General features: G+C 53.3%; 1 protein-coding gene across 1 annotated transcript in view; it reads right to left on the bottom strand.

The window, feature by feature from the left end:
• The window catches only part of ZNF423 (zinc finger protein 423), a 329,943-nt gene that overhangs the window by 263,044 nt on the left and 51,007 nt on the right, over nucleotides 1-15,892 (bottom strand). Inside the window, exon 2 of the mRNA XM_068527822.1 lies at nucleotides 7,578-7,637. Coding sequence (XP_068383923.1) covers nucleotides 7,578-7,637 — 60 coding nt within the window. The remainder of the gene's footprint in view (nucleotides 1-7,577; nucleotides 7,638-15,892) is intronic.

The raw sequence follows: 15,892 nt of genomic DNA, 5'->3' as shown, positions 1-15,892 counted from the left end.
AAGAGCAAGGGTACAATGGCAGAGCAGCTGCTGTGCACCAGGTCCTGCAGGTACAGGACAAATGACACAGAGTCCCTGCCTCTGAGGAAGCTCCAAGCCCACCCAGAGAGGTGAAATCAGCAAGACAAGCCCCACTCCGGTTTCACTCCAGCGAAACCATCAGCCAGGCCACGGGGGAGGAAAAAGGGAATCAGAAGAGAGACACCACACACACACACACACACACACACACACACACACACACACACACTCCCTCACCCATACCCTGGGTACCAGCACACACGTGCACATGCACATGTGCACGGCAGACACAGCACAGAGGAAGTGATGTACAGTGCAGCCCAGCAGGGGCCCCTGGCTAGTCCAGAGCCAGAAGAAAGGGTGGGCAGGAAACGCCACATCCCCCTCAGAGAACTGGTCCAAGTCAGCCCCAGGGGCCCAGGATGCCGCACAGAAGGGTGCAGAGGTCCCGGGGCCCCCAGGGGTTTGAGTCAGGGCCGAGGCACCTGGGCACACTCACACATACACACACACACACAAGTGCATGCCTCCGTGTGCACACAGGGCACAGACGCCCTACCTCGTGGACTGCTCACCATGGTAACAGAATGGCCACCTCTCAGCTCCAGTCACCACCTGAAGGTTTCTGAGGCCTCCTGTGCTGGGGGAAGCAGCTCTAACAAAGGCACAGCCCGGCCAGCCTGGCCAGGGGTCCACGGTGCAGACCAGCCGGCGCATGCCTGCCGCGCTCCCCCCGGTGAGCTCGGGGCCACCGCATCTTCCTACCCAGCCTGCCTGGCTCCACTCAGCTCAACTCCCCACAGACGCCCCAGCCGAGCTAATGAGAAACTCCCCAGCTGGCCCCATATAAAAACGCATTTCTTAAGTCTTTAAAATGCTAAGAAATTCTACATCTATTCAGGACTTTTCTACTCCTTTAAAATGTCCCCTGGTCCTCGTCGAGGAAATGACTGGGCTGGGGGCTCGAGCACAGGAGGTGGATAGCGCCAGCCAAGCCAGCCGGGAGCCAAGGGGCACCTGGCAGCTTCTGTCGCCGGCCCCGGGATCGTGGGGAAAGGGGTTGGGACACCCTCACTGATGAGCCAGGTTAGGACGGTCACTCAGGAAAGAATTCAGGGTGAGGGACCCCAGGGGAGAGGGGGGGAGAGAGGGAGACAGTCTCTCCAGCCTTGATTTGAGGATTGAAGAAAAAGTTTAAAGGTCCTGGGAGCCCCTAAGAAAAACTCCAAAGGGGAAAAGACCACCTACACAAAGACATTGGTCAGAGCATTGTTTATGATTCCAAAACTGAACGCAGTCCAAGTGTCCAGCAGGGAGGGGCAGTTCAGAAAACGAATGCCCATCCACCCAGAGACCCCCACGTAGCCGCTAAGAAGGGCAGGATATGTGGATCCAGGGGTTCCAAGAAGCTCGGGGCTCATGGGGGCTATACGGACCCCACCGGTGCATTCACCCTGCACTTCATCTAGAGAGAAGGGTTTTATACATGGATGGAGCTGGCAAAGGGGCCAAGAGAAATGTAAACAGCGAGTGTGCAGAAGCACAAGGTAGTGGGTGGAGTCTCTGTGAAGTAGTTGAAATAATAAATACATGCTCTAGGAAAACACAAGTGGGGTGGGGAGGCAGCTCTGAGAAGGTTCAGAAGGGCAGGCTGGGCTGCAGCGAGGGGCCTCAACTCCCTGCGGTGAAAGGCCCAGTCTTCCAGACATTTCCGTCCACCTCACTGGTCACAACGTGGATGTAACGGGCTGCAGGGGGTTAGCAGGCTGCCACCTTTGTCCGTGGTGGGCGTACTGACCACTCCCGCTACCCCGCAGCTTACCCAGAGTCAGAGTAAAAGGAAAAGGAAAAGGAAAGGCTTCCAGCATCCCTCCCCCAAGAGGCCCCCCAGGCACCAGACACCCAGCTGCCACTCTAATCTCCCCGCTGAGCAGGTCTCAGAGCCCGCAGCCCTAACACAGCCTCCCCCTGACCCCGCAAAGCGCACACATGCCCCACACCCAAGGACGGTCATGAGCAGAGGCCCAGGGGGAGGTGGGCTGGGGTCAGGCTGGTGGGAGTCTCTAAAGAGAGCCTGACCCAGTGTTTTCCAGACCTGGCCTTTGAATTTGGGAAACGTGCACAAGGCCTTCAAAACGGGCACCTCCTCTCCTTCCGGGCAGCAAACCAGGAGGCCGGGCCCTAGTTAAGACTCTCCCACCCGACCCAGGAGGGACCTGGGCACTGAGCTGACCCCTCTGCCCAAGCCTCTAGATCCCCTGAAATGAAGAGCCTGAAACAACATTCTCATAGGCAGATCTGCCATTTACAGTTTAGATGCTACATTCATGCCTGAGCTGCCCGGGTTCAAATCCCAGCTCTGCCACTTCCTGGCTGTGTGACCTTGCAGCAGGTCACTAGCGTCTCTGTGCCTCACTTTCTGTATGTGAAAAGCACTGAGAAGGAGGACTGGCTCCTAGAAGTGGCTCATAAATGGGAATGTTGGTTTCATTAACCAGAACAATGAGACCTGTAACGTGGCAGGAAGGCCTGAAACTCCGATCACACCAATATGGTCTCAGGCTGCTGGGCCATCACAAACAGCTGATTATATTGAGTGTTCCTCTCCAACCACAAGTGTGTGTGTGTCACCACGCCAGACATAAACCTGGCTAACCTGCCCAGGCATTGACAATGAGTATTTGTCAACAAATTAACTGTTTTCCGTCTCCAGACCACCCCCAGACCCTTCTGGCACTGCATCCCCAGCTTGGTCCAGAGCAGCCATGGTGGAAGGAAGCCCAACCTGTCCCGAAACCTGGCCCAGGGAGGTGGGAGGTTCCAGTGAGACTGTGATTAGACATTTACACAAAGATGAGCCCCTTCATCTCCCAGCTCAAACTTGGTGACCAGGGGAAGGGAGGCAAAGCTCAGTTTGGTTGGGTTGGTTCCCTGAAACCCCACACGGTAAGCTCACGATCATCCTGGTGCCTGCCACTCAGACACCTCATTGCAGAAGGGATTGAGGGAAGAGAGAGGAAGCGCTGAAGGGAGGAAGGGCCTCCCCACTGAGCTGGGCTGGGGGCAGGTGACGGGAAGCAGAGAGGCCTGGAAAGTCAAAACCTGGAAAGTGGAACCTTGGTAAAGACGCACTTGGCAACCTTCTAACGGTGGCCAGGCTGAAACCAGCTGGCAGAAGGACACTCTTTGACCTGAACAATGTTTTCCAGATATATGAATTGCCCAAAATGAGATACCATTCCACATCTAGGAAGCCTAGAATCCCCCCCAAAAAAAGATAAATTGCACGTATTAGTGAAGATGTGGAAAGATTGGAACCCTCATACTATATCTCAATAAAGCTGCTTTAAAAAGATACGAGTTGTTAATTTTTTAATCTGATGATATCATATGAAAATCCAGCTTTCTGGCTTCTCTTTTAAAAACTCATATGATGTGGCGATACTGGGGCCAGGTGCCCTGTCACAATCAGCTAGCACTGAGGGACGGCTGCCCCCGTAGCAGGGCCTGGGTCGCAATTCACAGTGCCCCCCCAAACCTGCCCGCTCACCTGTGCTACCAGCCCACGTCGGATGAGCCTTTGAGCTTGGGACCCCTGGGGGGCTTTCACAAAGGACCCTCACACTTCTAAGGAGTTTGAACCCATGGCCCGGCAAGAAGAAGAACTTGGGAGTAATCTGTGACGCCTCCCCCCCCCCGCCAAATCACATGCAAAATGCTCTGTGCATTTGTGAAGAGAATCCACACGCTTCCTTTCCTTGGATGCTCAAAGGCATCTATGGCTCAAAACAGGTTAAGAATTTCTCTCACTTATAAAATAGATAGCTAGTGGGAAGCAGCTGCATAGCACAGGGAGATCAGCTCGGTGCTTTGTGACCACCTAGAGGGGTGGGATAGGGAGGATGGGAGGGAGACGCAAGAAGGAGGGGATATGGGGATATATGTATACATATAGCTGATTCACTCTGTTATACAGCAGAAATGAACACAACATTGTAAAGCAATTATACTCCAATAAAGATGTTAAAAAAAAATTCTCTCACTTAAATTGTCTCTTTATAAGATATTGTCCCTTCATCCCCCTTTTTATGGATAAGAAAAAACAGGACGCAATGGGAAATGATTTACAATCCCACACCTACTAGGCACCCCCGTCCCTCAGCTCTGAATGCAGTGCTTCTTCCCCCCAGGTTCTACTACAAGCAGCCCCATGTTTGCCAGCAGAGAGGCAAGAGTGGGCTCTCTCCTCCTGTGACCCCCTGGCCAGGCGGGAGAACTGCTGTGAGCCAATCACTTTACTCCCCTCCCTGCCAAGCCGGGCTCTCCATGACTGTCAGGGCCCCGACTCAAGGGCACAGACAAAGCAGGCCAGGCTGTTCCTGGGGGCAGTGGCCACAGGGTCCCCACGGGTAGTGGAGGCCACTGTGCATTCTGCTTCTTTATTGGAGTTCTCCATCACATTCCCAGAGCCAGGAAAAGCAGGCAAGGGGAAGTCTGCACCCCAGGCAGGCTGGGTCCCCACAAAGAGGAGCTGCCTGGTACTCAAAGCTCTGCACTCCTAGTAAGATGCTCTCCGCCCACCCTCTTCACCTCACCCTGCATTCCTCTGGACTGATGAGCTAAAAGATCCTCCATGGCCACCTTGGGTCCTGTGCCGCCAGGGACCTTCCCAAAGCCCCCATGATGCCTTCAGGTCTCTGCTCAGCTGTCTACCAGCCAGTGTCAGGTGGTGCAGAGGTTAAACCCCAGGCTCCGGCTGCAGGAGGACTTGGGTTCGAGCCCCTTCTCCACAGCATCCTGGCTGGGGACTGTGGATCCGCTGCTACACCGCTCCAAGCCTCCTTCCCTCATCCGCCAAACGAGGACAGCAATTCTCAGTAACAGTGCCAGGGGTGGCTTGGGAGGCTTTGCTCCCCCATAATCTTCTCTGGCACCTGCCCCCATTTTCTGATGCAGCCAAGTGACATTTTCTCAGCTTAATGAAAAGCATTATACTAAAGCAGCTTCAACCAGGCCTTTGGCCCTGTCCTCTACCAGATGGCGGCCCCCAACCAGCCCATGGAGAAATTCTGGAGTTGCTGCTGGAAACAGCACCCACCTCATAGGGTTGTCATGATGGCCCAATGAGATACTGGAGGTAAAGCTTTGCTCCATGCCCTGGCACATACCAAGTAAGTGTTCACTAAACATCCACGCCCAGCTCCAGGGCTGCCTCCCAAACCGACCTCATCCTGCCACCCGGGATTTGCTCCATCTCACAAGCCCCGTGCTCAGGGAATACAAGCTGACTTTAATAGCCCAAGCCCAACAGAATCGGGAAGGAAAATTTATCACATGAATGCACTGTAAAAAAATCATCAGAAACGGGCCAAAGAAAACAAAACAATCCATTGCCCGGCTGTGGACTATCCAATGCCCGGGATGCTTTGCCCTCCCTTTCCCCATCTCCGAGCAGACGATCCAAAGCTGACTGGCACCAGGGAGTCCCTGAGGGCCAGAGGGACTCACAAGGAGCGGTGCACCTCTTCCTGTACACGCGCGTGGGGCGTGCTCAGCTCTTGGCTGGAAACGGGCAAGTCCCACAACCTTCGCCACTCCCGAGCGCCCCCGGAGGCCCGAGGGCTGGCCATTGCACTGTGGCCTCAGAGCACCGCAGACCGCAGGCCCCCATGCAGCCCCTTGGCACTGCCCTGCCTTCTGCAGGCCGGCCCTAGGGATGCAACCCAGGCGCCTGACGCTCCCTGCACCGGGCTCTCCATCCACCGCAACACTGCCAGCGCCCTCCTGGCACCCCGCGGCTGTCCTTGACTGTCCTGTCGCCACTGACACCACTGGGAAAACAGCTGGGAGGGAGAACTTTATAGGGACACGACCAGGCTGGGCGCTTTCCTGGTGCGGGGGCTCAGAGCAGAGTGGGGACCCTCTTCAGAGCTGGCTGCATGCCTGAGCACGTGGACCCCCAAGTCTGTCAGCGCGCCTGGATGAGATGTGGAGCTTTATAACCTCACTGTGTTTCCTCCCACCATGGGGAGTGCATCTCTCCCGCACAGAAGGCTACAGGGCAGGGACCACACAGCCCCTTCCCCTATCCTACCCAGTGTGGACCCCAAGGCCTGTCCTAACTCTGGACTCTCCTCCCAAGAATTTGAGCACCTCCCCATTCTGCCTTCAGACAAAGCCCCTGCCCTGGAGGGAGCCCCTGTCACCAAGAGCCAGGCACCTGCAGACACAACAGTGCCCAAGCCTGGGTCAGCCAGGACCCAGCCAGGACCCTTCAGACTCTCCAATTAGCACAGATCCTGCTGCGAAAAGCACTGGACGAGGAGTCCGGGAACCTGGGTTCGCGTGCTGGCACCCACTCCCCTTCCGCCCAGTCTGTACCAGCATTTCCCAAATTTCAGTCATCTGGGAACCACCTTCATGATTTTTGCTGACTCCAAGCATTACATACTATTACTTAAAACTTGGCCAACTCAATTTTCTCACTTAAATGACTTCCGCATCATCTTAAATCACACGTGGCCTTAAAATCACAAATTCAATGTGTAACCATTCAAGTGTTAAAGTTCATACGCCTGTTGCCTAACACCTCGTTCTTGGAACTACTGACCCAGATCATACCTCCCTCCTTGCCTCAGTTTCCACACCTAAAAGAGAAGGCGGTGGGACTAAATGACTCCCTCGTAGGTCTTCTCAGGCCCAAGGTTCTCCCCTGTGGAGCCGGAGTCAGGTGGTCAGGATCCTGGGACAGGGGACAAGGCAGGAGAGCCTGGCGCCTGCCAGACAGGAAGCCAGAGCCCTGCTGCCAAGGAAGGTGCTAGCTGGATGCACAGCCAACAGGAGCACCGTGCCCTCCACTCAGGAGCTCCCAAGGACCCCAAGCCAGTTCCCATCCCAAGCTCCATGGGCAGCTCCAAATTACAGAACTTCACAGTGAGAAAATCCTCATTCATCACCTCTCTTTATAGCTGGGGAAACTGAGGCACAGGAAGGAACTTAGCTAGGGCAGAACTGAGCTGCAAAACCCAAGTCCCCTGACTACCAAGTCACCCCCATCACCCCCCAATGGCCAGGCACCCCACAAGTTTGACCTCCCCCTACTACCAACTCCTGGAGGCCTGGGCTCGGGTCTGCATGCCCAAGAGCGCAATGCAGCCCCTTCCAGGAAGGCAAATACAGGAATTCTGATTTTGGTTGGAGTTTAAATGTCCTTTTAAAATAGTTTTTATGCAGTTAGGTTGGAATGAATGTGCAGCGACGCCCATGGCTGGGAGCTTCAAAGCCTGTGTAGTGGGGGTGTGGTGGCCCATCTGAATGTACCCACAAGATGGAAACACGGTCCCCAGGGGAATAAAGGCGTAGTAGTCTCTGTATGTAATAGATTTTATTGACCATATGGAACTGATATAAAAATCGTGTTGCACGGTGTAATCTGGACTGGAGATAGGAATGTGATAGGAAGAATATGTTCCATAACCAGCTGGGTGGCTTTCTGAGTTCCTGAGCCAGCCCCCCGGGACCCCCACCAGCTCTCCCACCAGCCCCTGGGCATTTACCTGATGCTGTCACGGAGGAATCCCAGGGAAGCGAGAAGTCCGAGGCCTCCCCCTCTTCAACTAAAAGAGAGAACAGAGACGGGCCTGTGAGTTTTAAATCTGTGCAAACAGGTCATTGGGGTGGGGCACAGGGCAAGGAGGAAGGATCATTTGTGGCGGTCCCTATAATACCCATGATCAGGGGGCAAAGGGGTCAAGCCTACAAAGAGGCCTTTGTTGGTTTCACAGAGATGTAAAATAATCAGAACAAAACATAAACAGCAAATAAGTGCTATATCTGTATGGTTCCCCCATTCTTGTGCCCCTGGCAGACATCACAGATCGATCACAGCACTGCCTCAAACAAGACGCAGCATAAGAATCTTTCTCTACACAGTGCTACAGGTCATTACTATCTATAATCAGAGTATCCACTTGAGATAAAGCCACTTGACACTCACAGGAGTAGAGTGAAGACTCAGTCCTCTCCGTGGTCCTCCAGACACTGACCTCCTACCAAGAGCCCTTAGACCACCACTGAGATGTGAAGGCTTTCTCCATTATTCCAAGAAACAAACAAGTGACTCTCAGAGGTTGGCAAAGCATGGTGTGCTATCCTCTACACTGAGAGCTGACCCACAGACAGACCTCAGGACATGCTGGGGTCGACTCTTCCGTGGTCAGCAGTCCTGGACTAGTGACATCAGAAAGCAACTCACCGGACTTCTCTGGTGGTGCAGTGGTTAAGAATCCGCCTGCCAATGCAGGGGACAAGGGTTCGAGCCCTGGTCCGGGAAGATCCCCCATGCCGCGGAACAACTAAGCCCGTGTGCCACAGCTACTGAGCCTGTGCTCTAGAGCTCGCGTGCCACAACTACTGAAGGCTGCGCGCCTAGAGCCCGTGCTACGCAACAAGAGGAGCCACCGCAATAAGAAGCCCGTGCACCGCAATGAAGAGTAGCCGCTGCTCACTGCAACTAGAGAAAGCCCACGCACAGTAACGAAGACATAATGCAGCCAAAATAAGTAAATAAATTTATTTAAAAAAAAAGAAAAGAAAAAAAGCAACGCACTTCTCCACTCCACCCCAGAGGCCACAGAATGAAGCTGGGGAGGGATGGGGTGTCCCCACTACCCTGCGTCCCAGTGTGTGAGACCAGGCTGGTGGCCGTGGAGACCATGCACTAGGAGAACACAGGAGAAATTCTATACAGCATAATAAAGCTCTTGTCCTGGAATTAATCCCAGTCTAGGGCATGTAATAATATTAAAGCTGGGTTATGGACTTCGTAAAATGGAACTTTGTTTAAGCCAAAAATGTGCATACACAGTATTTTTCAGATTTAATGGGCTCTGAAGTTCTACACACGTGCAGGCTGAAGCCACCACGTACCACCCTGTTCTCTTTGCAATGTCGCTGTCTCTGCATGGGCACACACTGTGAGCCAGGCACTGCGCTCAGTGTGTTTAATCCCCATCAACGCACTTTGAGAGGTGATGTGACGTGCCGGAGGTCCTACAGCTAGAAAGAGTCCACACAACCTTCGGGCTGGAACCCAGGACTGTCCATCTCGAAGGCTGCTCCTGTGTCCACCTGAGACACAGAGGATGCTGTCCAGAATCCTAGCGACTCAGGACTGGAAAGCAGCAACCCCAACCTGCCCCTCAGAAGGCAGGCACACAGCATGCTGGGCAGCCGAGCTGGGAGAGGAACAAGCAGGTGGGCTTGTGGTCAGACACCGGCTTCAAACCCCGATTCTGCCTCTAATTATATGACCTTGAGCAAATTGTTTAACCTCTAGGCTTCAGTTCTCCCATCTCAAAAACAGAGGTAAAAATGGTACCTAAGCCACAGGGTTATTGGGAAGATTCAGTGGGATGATGGCTGTCATCCACTGGAACAGTGGCTCAAGCACTCAGGTGGGTTTGGTGCCAGGGCTGGAACAGCTCTCGGAATTAACAAGTCCTGCTCTGCGTGACTCCGACCCTCTTTATTGTCTACCCGTGATCTTACACCAGCCCCCCCATAGAGCCTCAGAGAACATGTTTTCTTTTAACCCTCAGAAACAGCTCGCCCAAGAGGGCACATCCACGCCACTGAGCAGAGGCCAAGGAATGCTAACCAAGGGCTCTCTCCTTCCCAAGTTTGCATTCTGAGAGTAGAAACTCGGCATCAAGACAATGAAATGCAGAGACGATCTGGGTTGGGACCAAAGCTATTGTTTGACTTAGCCAGTTACAGCTGGGGTGGGGTTTTCAAATATGCAGCTTTGTAAATACGAATCGAGACCTCGAGTCAGACAAAATTGATATTACTCACTAAGCTGATTCCAGCCAGACAGCCTCCGAAACACAAGGCGGATAATGCTTAAAGCGATCAGAAGCAGGCCATGCATGAAAGGAGCAGTTGTTAGCAGCTTTCAGGGCCACACCTGAAAATCAGTTTCCTTCGCATTTCATCGTTTACTTACTTTACAATGTAATATATATATTGCTTCTATTGAGAGGTTGCTGCCAATTTGTAAGGTCACCATGCTACCATTTCATAGGACACTGTCAACAAGATCTGTGTGGGTACCTAGGACCAAGACATGATGCACGACCCTAGTTCTCCCTTTGCCCTCAACGTACTCCAGGTATCAGGGCAAAAGTCCCCACACTTGGGTCCACTCAGTTCTTTGGTCGGGAAGTGTGACCTTCCAAGTCGTTAAACCGGAGGATGTCCCTAAGATGCCAAATCCTTCCCTCCCTAAGATTTGGCTTCAGCCATTATGGGAAGGAGAAAGAGAAAACATCTGCTATTCTGGAGCTCCTGGGAGGATTCAAGGCTCTGTTTCCGGGGACGATAAGACTGCAGAGGTGGAAAGAGGAGGAGAGCGACCCGAGGCCACCGGCTGGGGAATTCCAAAGCGACAGACATGATTACAGGCAAACGGCCGCATCACACACCAGCATCCCCAGAACCACGTCCCTCACAGCGAGGAGCCCATGGGCCAACTCGCCTAGTGACACGGGCATGAATGCACTTTCTTACAACTGCTGGCATTCACCCCACTGACATCCCATCCCCTGGCCCACATTATGTTTTTTGAAGGTATAAACACACCATCCTTTATACACTCCTGATGAGAAAAAGGAACGCCCAACCCCACCATAACCATCACGAGGCCCTGTGCTACCCGACCCTGAACGTGAGAAGGCTCTCCTCCCCTCCAGGCGGCCTCTTCTGTCCAGGCTGGTCTCTTCAAGAATAAGATAACTGGCAAGGGCAGCAGGCAGAGAGCAAGGAAGGCCTCCCCTACAGCTGGAGCCAGGCACTTGCTGGGGGGCCCGAGCCATCCCCAAAGCGGAATTTTGCTGCAGAAGCACGATGAACACCGAGGGGTGAACATCTCAGAGAAAACTTGATCAGCACAACGGCCAATACGGACAACACCCTAAGGGGCTGCCCAGCCAGCCAGGGGAGCTAGGAGCTTTCTGGGGACTCCCCCAGACTCCACCTCTAACTTTTTAATTTATAAGATACTTGGCACCACTGAGGCCGAAGTACACACCCCCGCCATGCCCAGCCTCAAGGGGAGCACAGGGAGATCCACTCCTGTGAATGATGGGCGTTGTAAGCACAGGGTGGGTGCACAAGGCCAGTATGTACACAAAGGGAGGGCGCGTGGGGACAAGTGTATACACATGGGGAAGGGGCACAGAGTGAGTGTGAACACACAGGGTAGGGGTGCAGCAGCAAACGAGGGGATACGTGACAAAGTGTTTATGCAAGGAATGGAGGTGCAGGGCCTATGTTCACATGGAAGAGTGCACAAAGTGTATTCACCATGGTTCCTGGGGTGTGTTAAGAAAGATTCTGAGGCTCTCTCAGGGCATCAGACAGATCAGAACTCTGTGTTCTCTCTCTACTCCGGGATCACATGTTGTGAAGGCTGACTGCCCCATGGGTGTATACACCTGTGAGCCCCACCAGATGCTGTCTCCCCAACTCAGCAGTGGGCTCATAAGCGACCACAACCCCCCTACTCTGGGAGTACCCACAGCTTGCCCGTCTATGCACCAGGATGACCGTGCCACCATCAATGAGATGCCAGTGGGATCCAAAGCCTGTGTGCTGGGCCTCTGGACTTACGGAACCCTCCAGCAGGGGCAGGTAGTGCTAGGTGAGCGCCTGTATAAGCCACCTCCCCAGTGCCACTTGCTCCTGGCCTGGGGAGGAGTATCCTCTCCTCGGGGCTCCCCATTACCTTGAAAATGCAGAGGAGATGGAGCTGCGGAAGGGAAAAGAAAGGGGAGGCAAGGGGCTGAGGTGGGAGGCTGGAAACGGGGCCCTAGAACCAGGGCAGAACTGGGGCCGCACATGGAGGTTGATCAAAGTCAGGCAGGATCTGGGTTGACAGACAAGGTGTAGGTTAGAGGCAGGAAAGCTGAAGCACAAGTGCTAAGGCAGACGGTGTCAGGAGGTGAACGAGAGAGACAAACAGAGGCAGGCATCGATCCGAGAATCAGAGGAGGCCTCCAGCAGGGCAGCAGGGCCCCCAAAGCCCCCTTCCCTACCGCAAAATCCACAACAGGCCAGCTGCTCAGCCTGTCTTCAAGGATCTGAGAAGGCCCTGCTCCTGGATGTAAGCCTCTGGACATGTGTGCAGCTAGGCACTTTTCTGGGGAAAGGAGCCATAGTTTTCATCAAAAAGATCTAGAATCTGCCCCTCCAAAAAAGGCTGTATTTGAGGAGTCTTCTCAGCCGGCCCCACCTCTGGCTGGTGGTCCCAGGGTCTGAAGGGACCACTCCATGCTTTGCTGGCTTTTGTCCCAGGGATCACCTTACCCTTAGGGAAGGGTTGCGCCTACCCTGGCCAGACAGAGGCTCCCTAGAGGCATCCCTGCCCCAGCAGAGGTGGTGAGCCCGGCAAGGGGCACATGGCTGCTCTCCTCGGCTCAGCCTTGGGGAAACCCTCTCACCCACACCAGGCCAGGGCCCAGGAGAGTAAAGGACACATTGAGAGCCAGACTCATTGTCAAGCATGAAATGGAGCATCACTCCTGACTTAGTACTAAGCAAACTCAAGGAACGAAAAAGTGTAAAGCAGGAAAGACTACCGTGTACGGCTGTGCAGGCTGTGCACTGCACAAGAGGCCCAGCAGAGGTGGTGAGAGAGGGTTGAAATTTAGCCCACAGTCTATCTGTTCTGGTGCAGGGTTATGAATGTCCAGAGGAAGGGGTACCCATTGTTTTTGCACAAAGGCACAACTGGCCTTTTTTCTAATTCACACAGATGTGCTATAAAGCATAGCCCATGACCGCCTCTGGCATCAGGCTTCAGGGCAAAATGACCAAGGTCAGGGGCAAACTCAACCAGTGGGCCCACACTTTCCAGGCTCCTCTCTGGGGGGGATTAGGGACAGGCAGTGGATGGGGTTGGGAGAGTCATGGCATGGAAGAGTACAGGCCCTCTGCAGCCAAAGCTAAAACTACCCAAGCCCCCCAACGCCAGCCCCCTCACACCAAGCTCAGACCCTCAGAGGAGCCAAGACCTCGCGACAGGGTCACATCACAAACCCATTTATTTAACTCCACGATTCCCCGTCCGCTTGCTGAAAAGAGAGGAAACTCACACTTTAAATGATGCAGGTAAGACCACCTGCCATTCTCCTCCATGAGCGCCTGCCCAGAGCCAGGGTGCGAGAAGGGCTGAGACTCTATGCACCCTCCCGTCAGTCTGTCCACACCCCTGTCACCTGAGCACCTCACCACCAGGACGATGGGTCTAGGATTTAAAGCAATCTATTTTTGGACAACATGGCTCCTAACCAGAAGCCTTCTGCCATCAGATCTAGCGCTTTTAAACACACACACAGGGCTTCCCTGGTGGCACAGTGGTTGAGAATCTACCTGCCAATGCAGGGGACACGGGTTCGAGTCCCGGTCTGGGAAGATCCCACATGCCGCGGAGCAACTGGGCCCGTGAACCACAATTACTGAGCCTGCGCGTCTGGAGCTTGTGCTCCGCAACAAGAGAGGCCGCGATAGTGAGAGGCCCGCGCACCGCGAAATAAATAAATAAATAAATAAATAATTTTAAAAAACACACACACACAAAGGTGGTATGTCCCAAAGTTGGAGGAAAAACTGTTGCATAGACTTACTGAGAGATAGTGGGTGGTTCCACAAGTCGGCTGTTTCGTAATATATTTTTACAGCAATTTTGGTAATATTTAACTTTCCCCTTAAATGCCTACTTTAGAACCAGCACCTATGAAAACATGAAAGGTTACTGAAAATTTTTCATAAATTGTTCCCCTGGCCTATCTTGGGCAGAGGGGTAGGAAGCCTAGATCTCGCTCGGCCACTGTCTTCCCTTTCTCTCCTTGCCTTGCTTATCTACAACACAGGGAGCACACAGGGCTCTAGGAGTAGTCCAAGAACTCCAGAAGAGAAGTTGGTCCATCCTCACCAGGAAAGTGACTCTTCCAGAAGTCATCCACGGAGCTCATCTAGCAGGACAGATGAGTGGGATGAGGGTATCTGGAGAGAAGCTATAGAATAAAGGGATTCGGGGAGTGGGCCCTGAACTAGGGCTCCCCAGGACCATCCCTAGCTCTGCCACTTACAGGCTGTCAGATCTGGGGCAAGATGCTTGACCCGCTCTGATCTTCGGTTGCCTCCTGTGTAAAATGGGGGTAACATTAGTACCCACGTCACAGGAATGTCGAGAAGGCTAAATGCAGTGGTATTCCCAAAGCACATGGCTCAAGGTGAACACGCAGTCAATATTAGCGTTACTGCGATAACTCAAGCTGCCCCTTCTCCCCCTGGCGTGGCTGCCCAGGTTTCACTCTGCAGGTAAAGATGGGAGGGCTCGAACAGTGAGATCAAGTTTCCCACCGAGATCCACCCCTACCCCCCGCAGGAAGGGCTCAGTCAGTGAGGGCCATGGATCTTTAGGCATCACGGCCTCCTAGTCCCCGCCACGGTGCAGGGAAGGTGTCCCTAAGTGAGACCATCTGGAGATCACAGCCAAGCGGCTCAGCTTCTGTGCCAGCTCATCTCCCTCCCCCTCCCGGGTCCCCCCATCTGCACCCCACACACCCCAAAGGAGAACTGGGAGATATCTGCAGAAGGAACAGAAGCTACAAGCTCAGCAGAATCTATATTTTGGGGAACCTTGCAGAAATTTGATTCCTTTCCTCCACTCTTCCCTAATAAAATGAAAATGATGGTGATGATAATGATGGTGATGATGGAAAACATAGGGTAATAAATGTGAAACATTTCAAGTTTTCTTTAAGTACTCGAAAAATGGGTTTTTCACTAGACCAGGGATAGAACACAAGTGGCACACCGGCCCCAGCTCCCCTATCCTGCACCCGTGGTAGGCATTGCTAATTAATCAAGGCACTCTTTCTCACTAGGCACAGATGCAGCTTCAAAAGGCTCAACAAAGTGGGTTAAAATCTATTGGCCTTCTCTGTCCTGGTCCATAGTTTCCCTTCCGTTCAAACACCTCTTCACGGCACACACATACCACACACATTCACACACACACACCTTACACTACTCTTAGGGGTGTGTCCAACTGGAGTAGATCTGGGCCAGAGCCAGGACTCTCCCCCAGAAGAGCAACCTTCACTGAGCCCCAGTGGCCCCAGGCATTATGCTGAACATCCCACCTACAGGCTCCCATTTAATCCTCCCCGCCCCCGCCTAAGGGAGGCCTCAAAATCCCCACATTTCTGGTGAGGCAATAAAGCCCGGGGAGCCCGAACATTTGTCCAGAAGTCGGCCCATGGGCTCACAAGGCCAGAGCGATGTTTCCATGTATAGCTTTAGCTCAAAGCCACAAACACCCAGCACCAGAGGGCGCTTACAGGTATTTCCTCAGCTGCTACCTGAAAGTCAAGGCTTTACTCACCCATTTCACAGAAGGGGAAAGAAAGTCCCAGAGAAGAGAAACAGCTCACCCAGGGGGGCAGACAAGGTAACAAAAGCCCTGAACTTGAATACTCTAGCTCCCAAGCCCTGGAGTCCTCATAGACAATGCTCCCTACCACATGGCTCTTCTATGAATAAGCAGCTACATGTTGCTGAGCTCTCACCAGTGCTGTGATGAGCACTTTGTACACTTTTAATTGCCCAAAGCAGTGCTTCTCTGAATGTAGTCCCCAGACCTGCAATAGTAGCATCACCGGGCAGCTTGAGAGGGATGCAGAATCTCTGGGAGTGGGGCCTGGCAATCTGTATTTTTACAAGCATTCCAGGTGATTCTGATGCCTGCTAGAGTTTGAGAACCACTGGCCTACACAATCTTATGAGATAAGTACCTTTGTTAACC

The sequence above is a fragment of the Eschrichtius robustus genome, chromosome 19 (genome assembly GCF_028021215.1).
Source record: "Eschrichtius robustus isolate mEscRob2 chromosome 19, mEscRob2.pri, whole genome shotgun sequence".
Classification (NCBI taxonomy): Eukaryota; Metazoa; Chordata; class Mammalia; order Artiodactyla; family Eschrichtiidae; genus Eschrichtius; species Eschrichtius robustus.
This window is presented reverse-complemented; position numbering and strand designations above follow the sequence as displayed.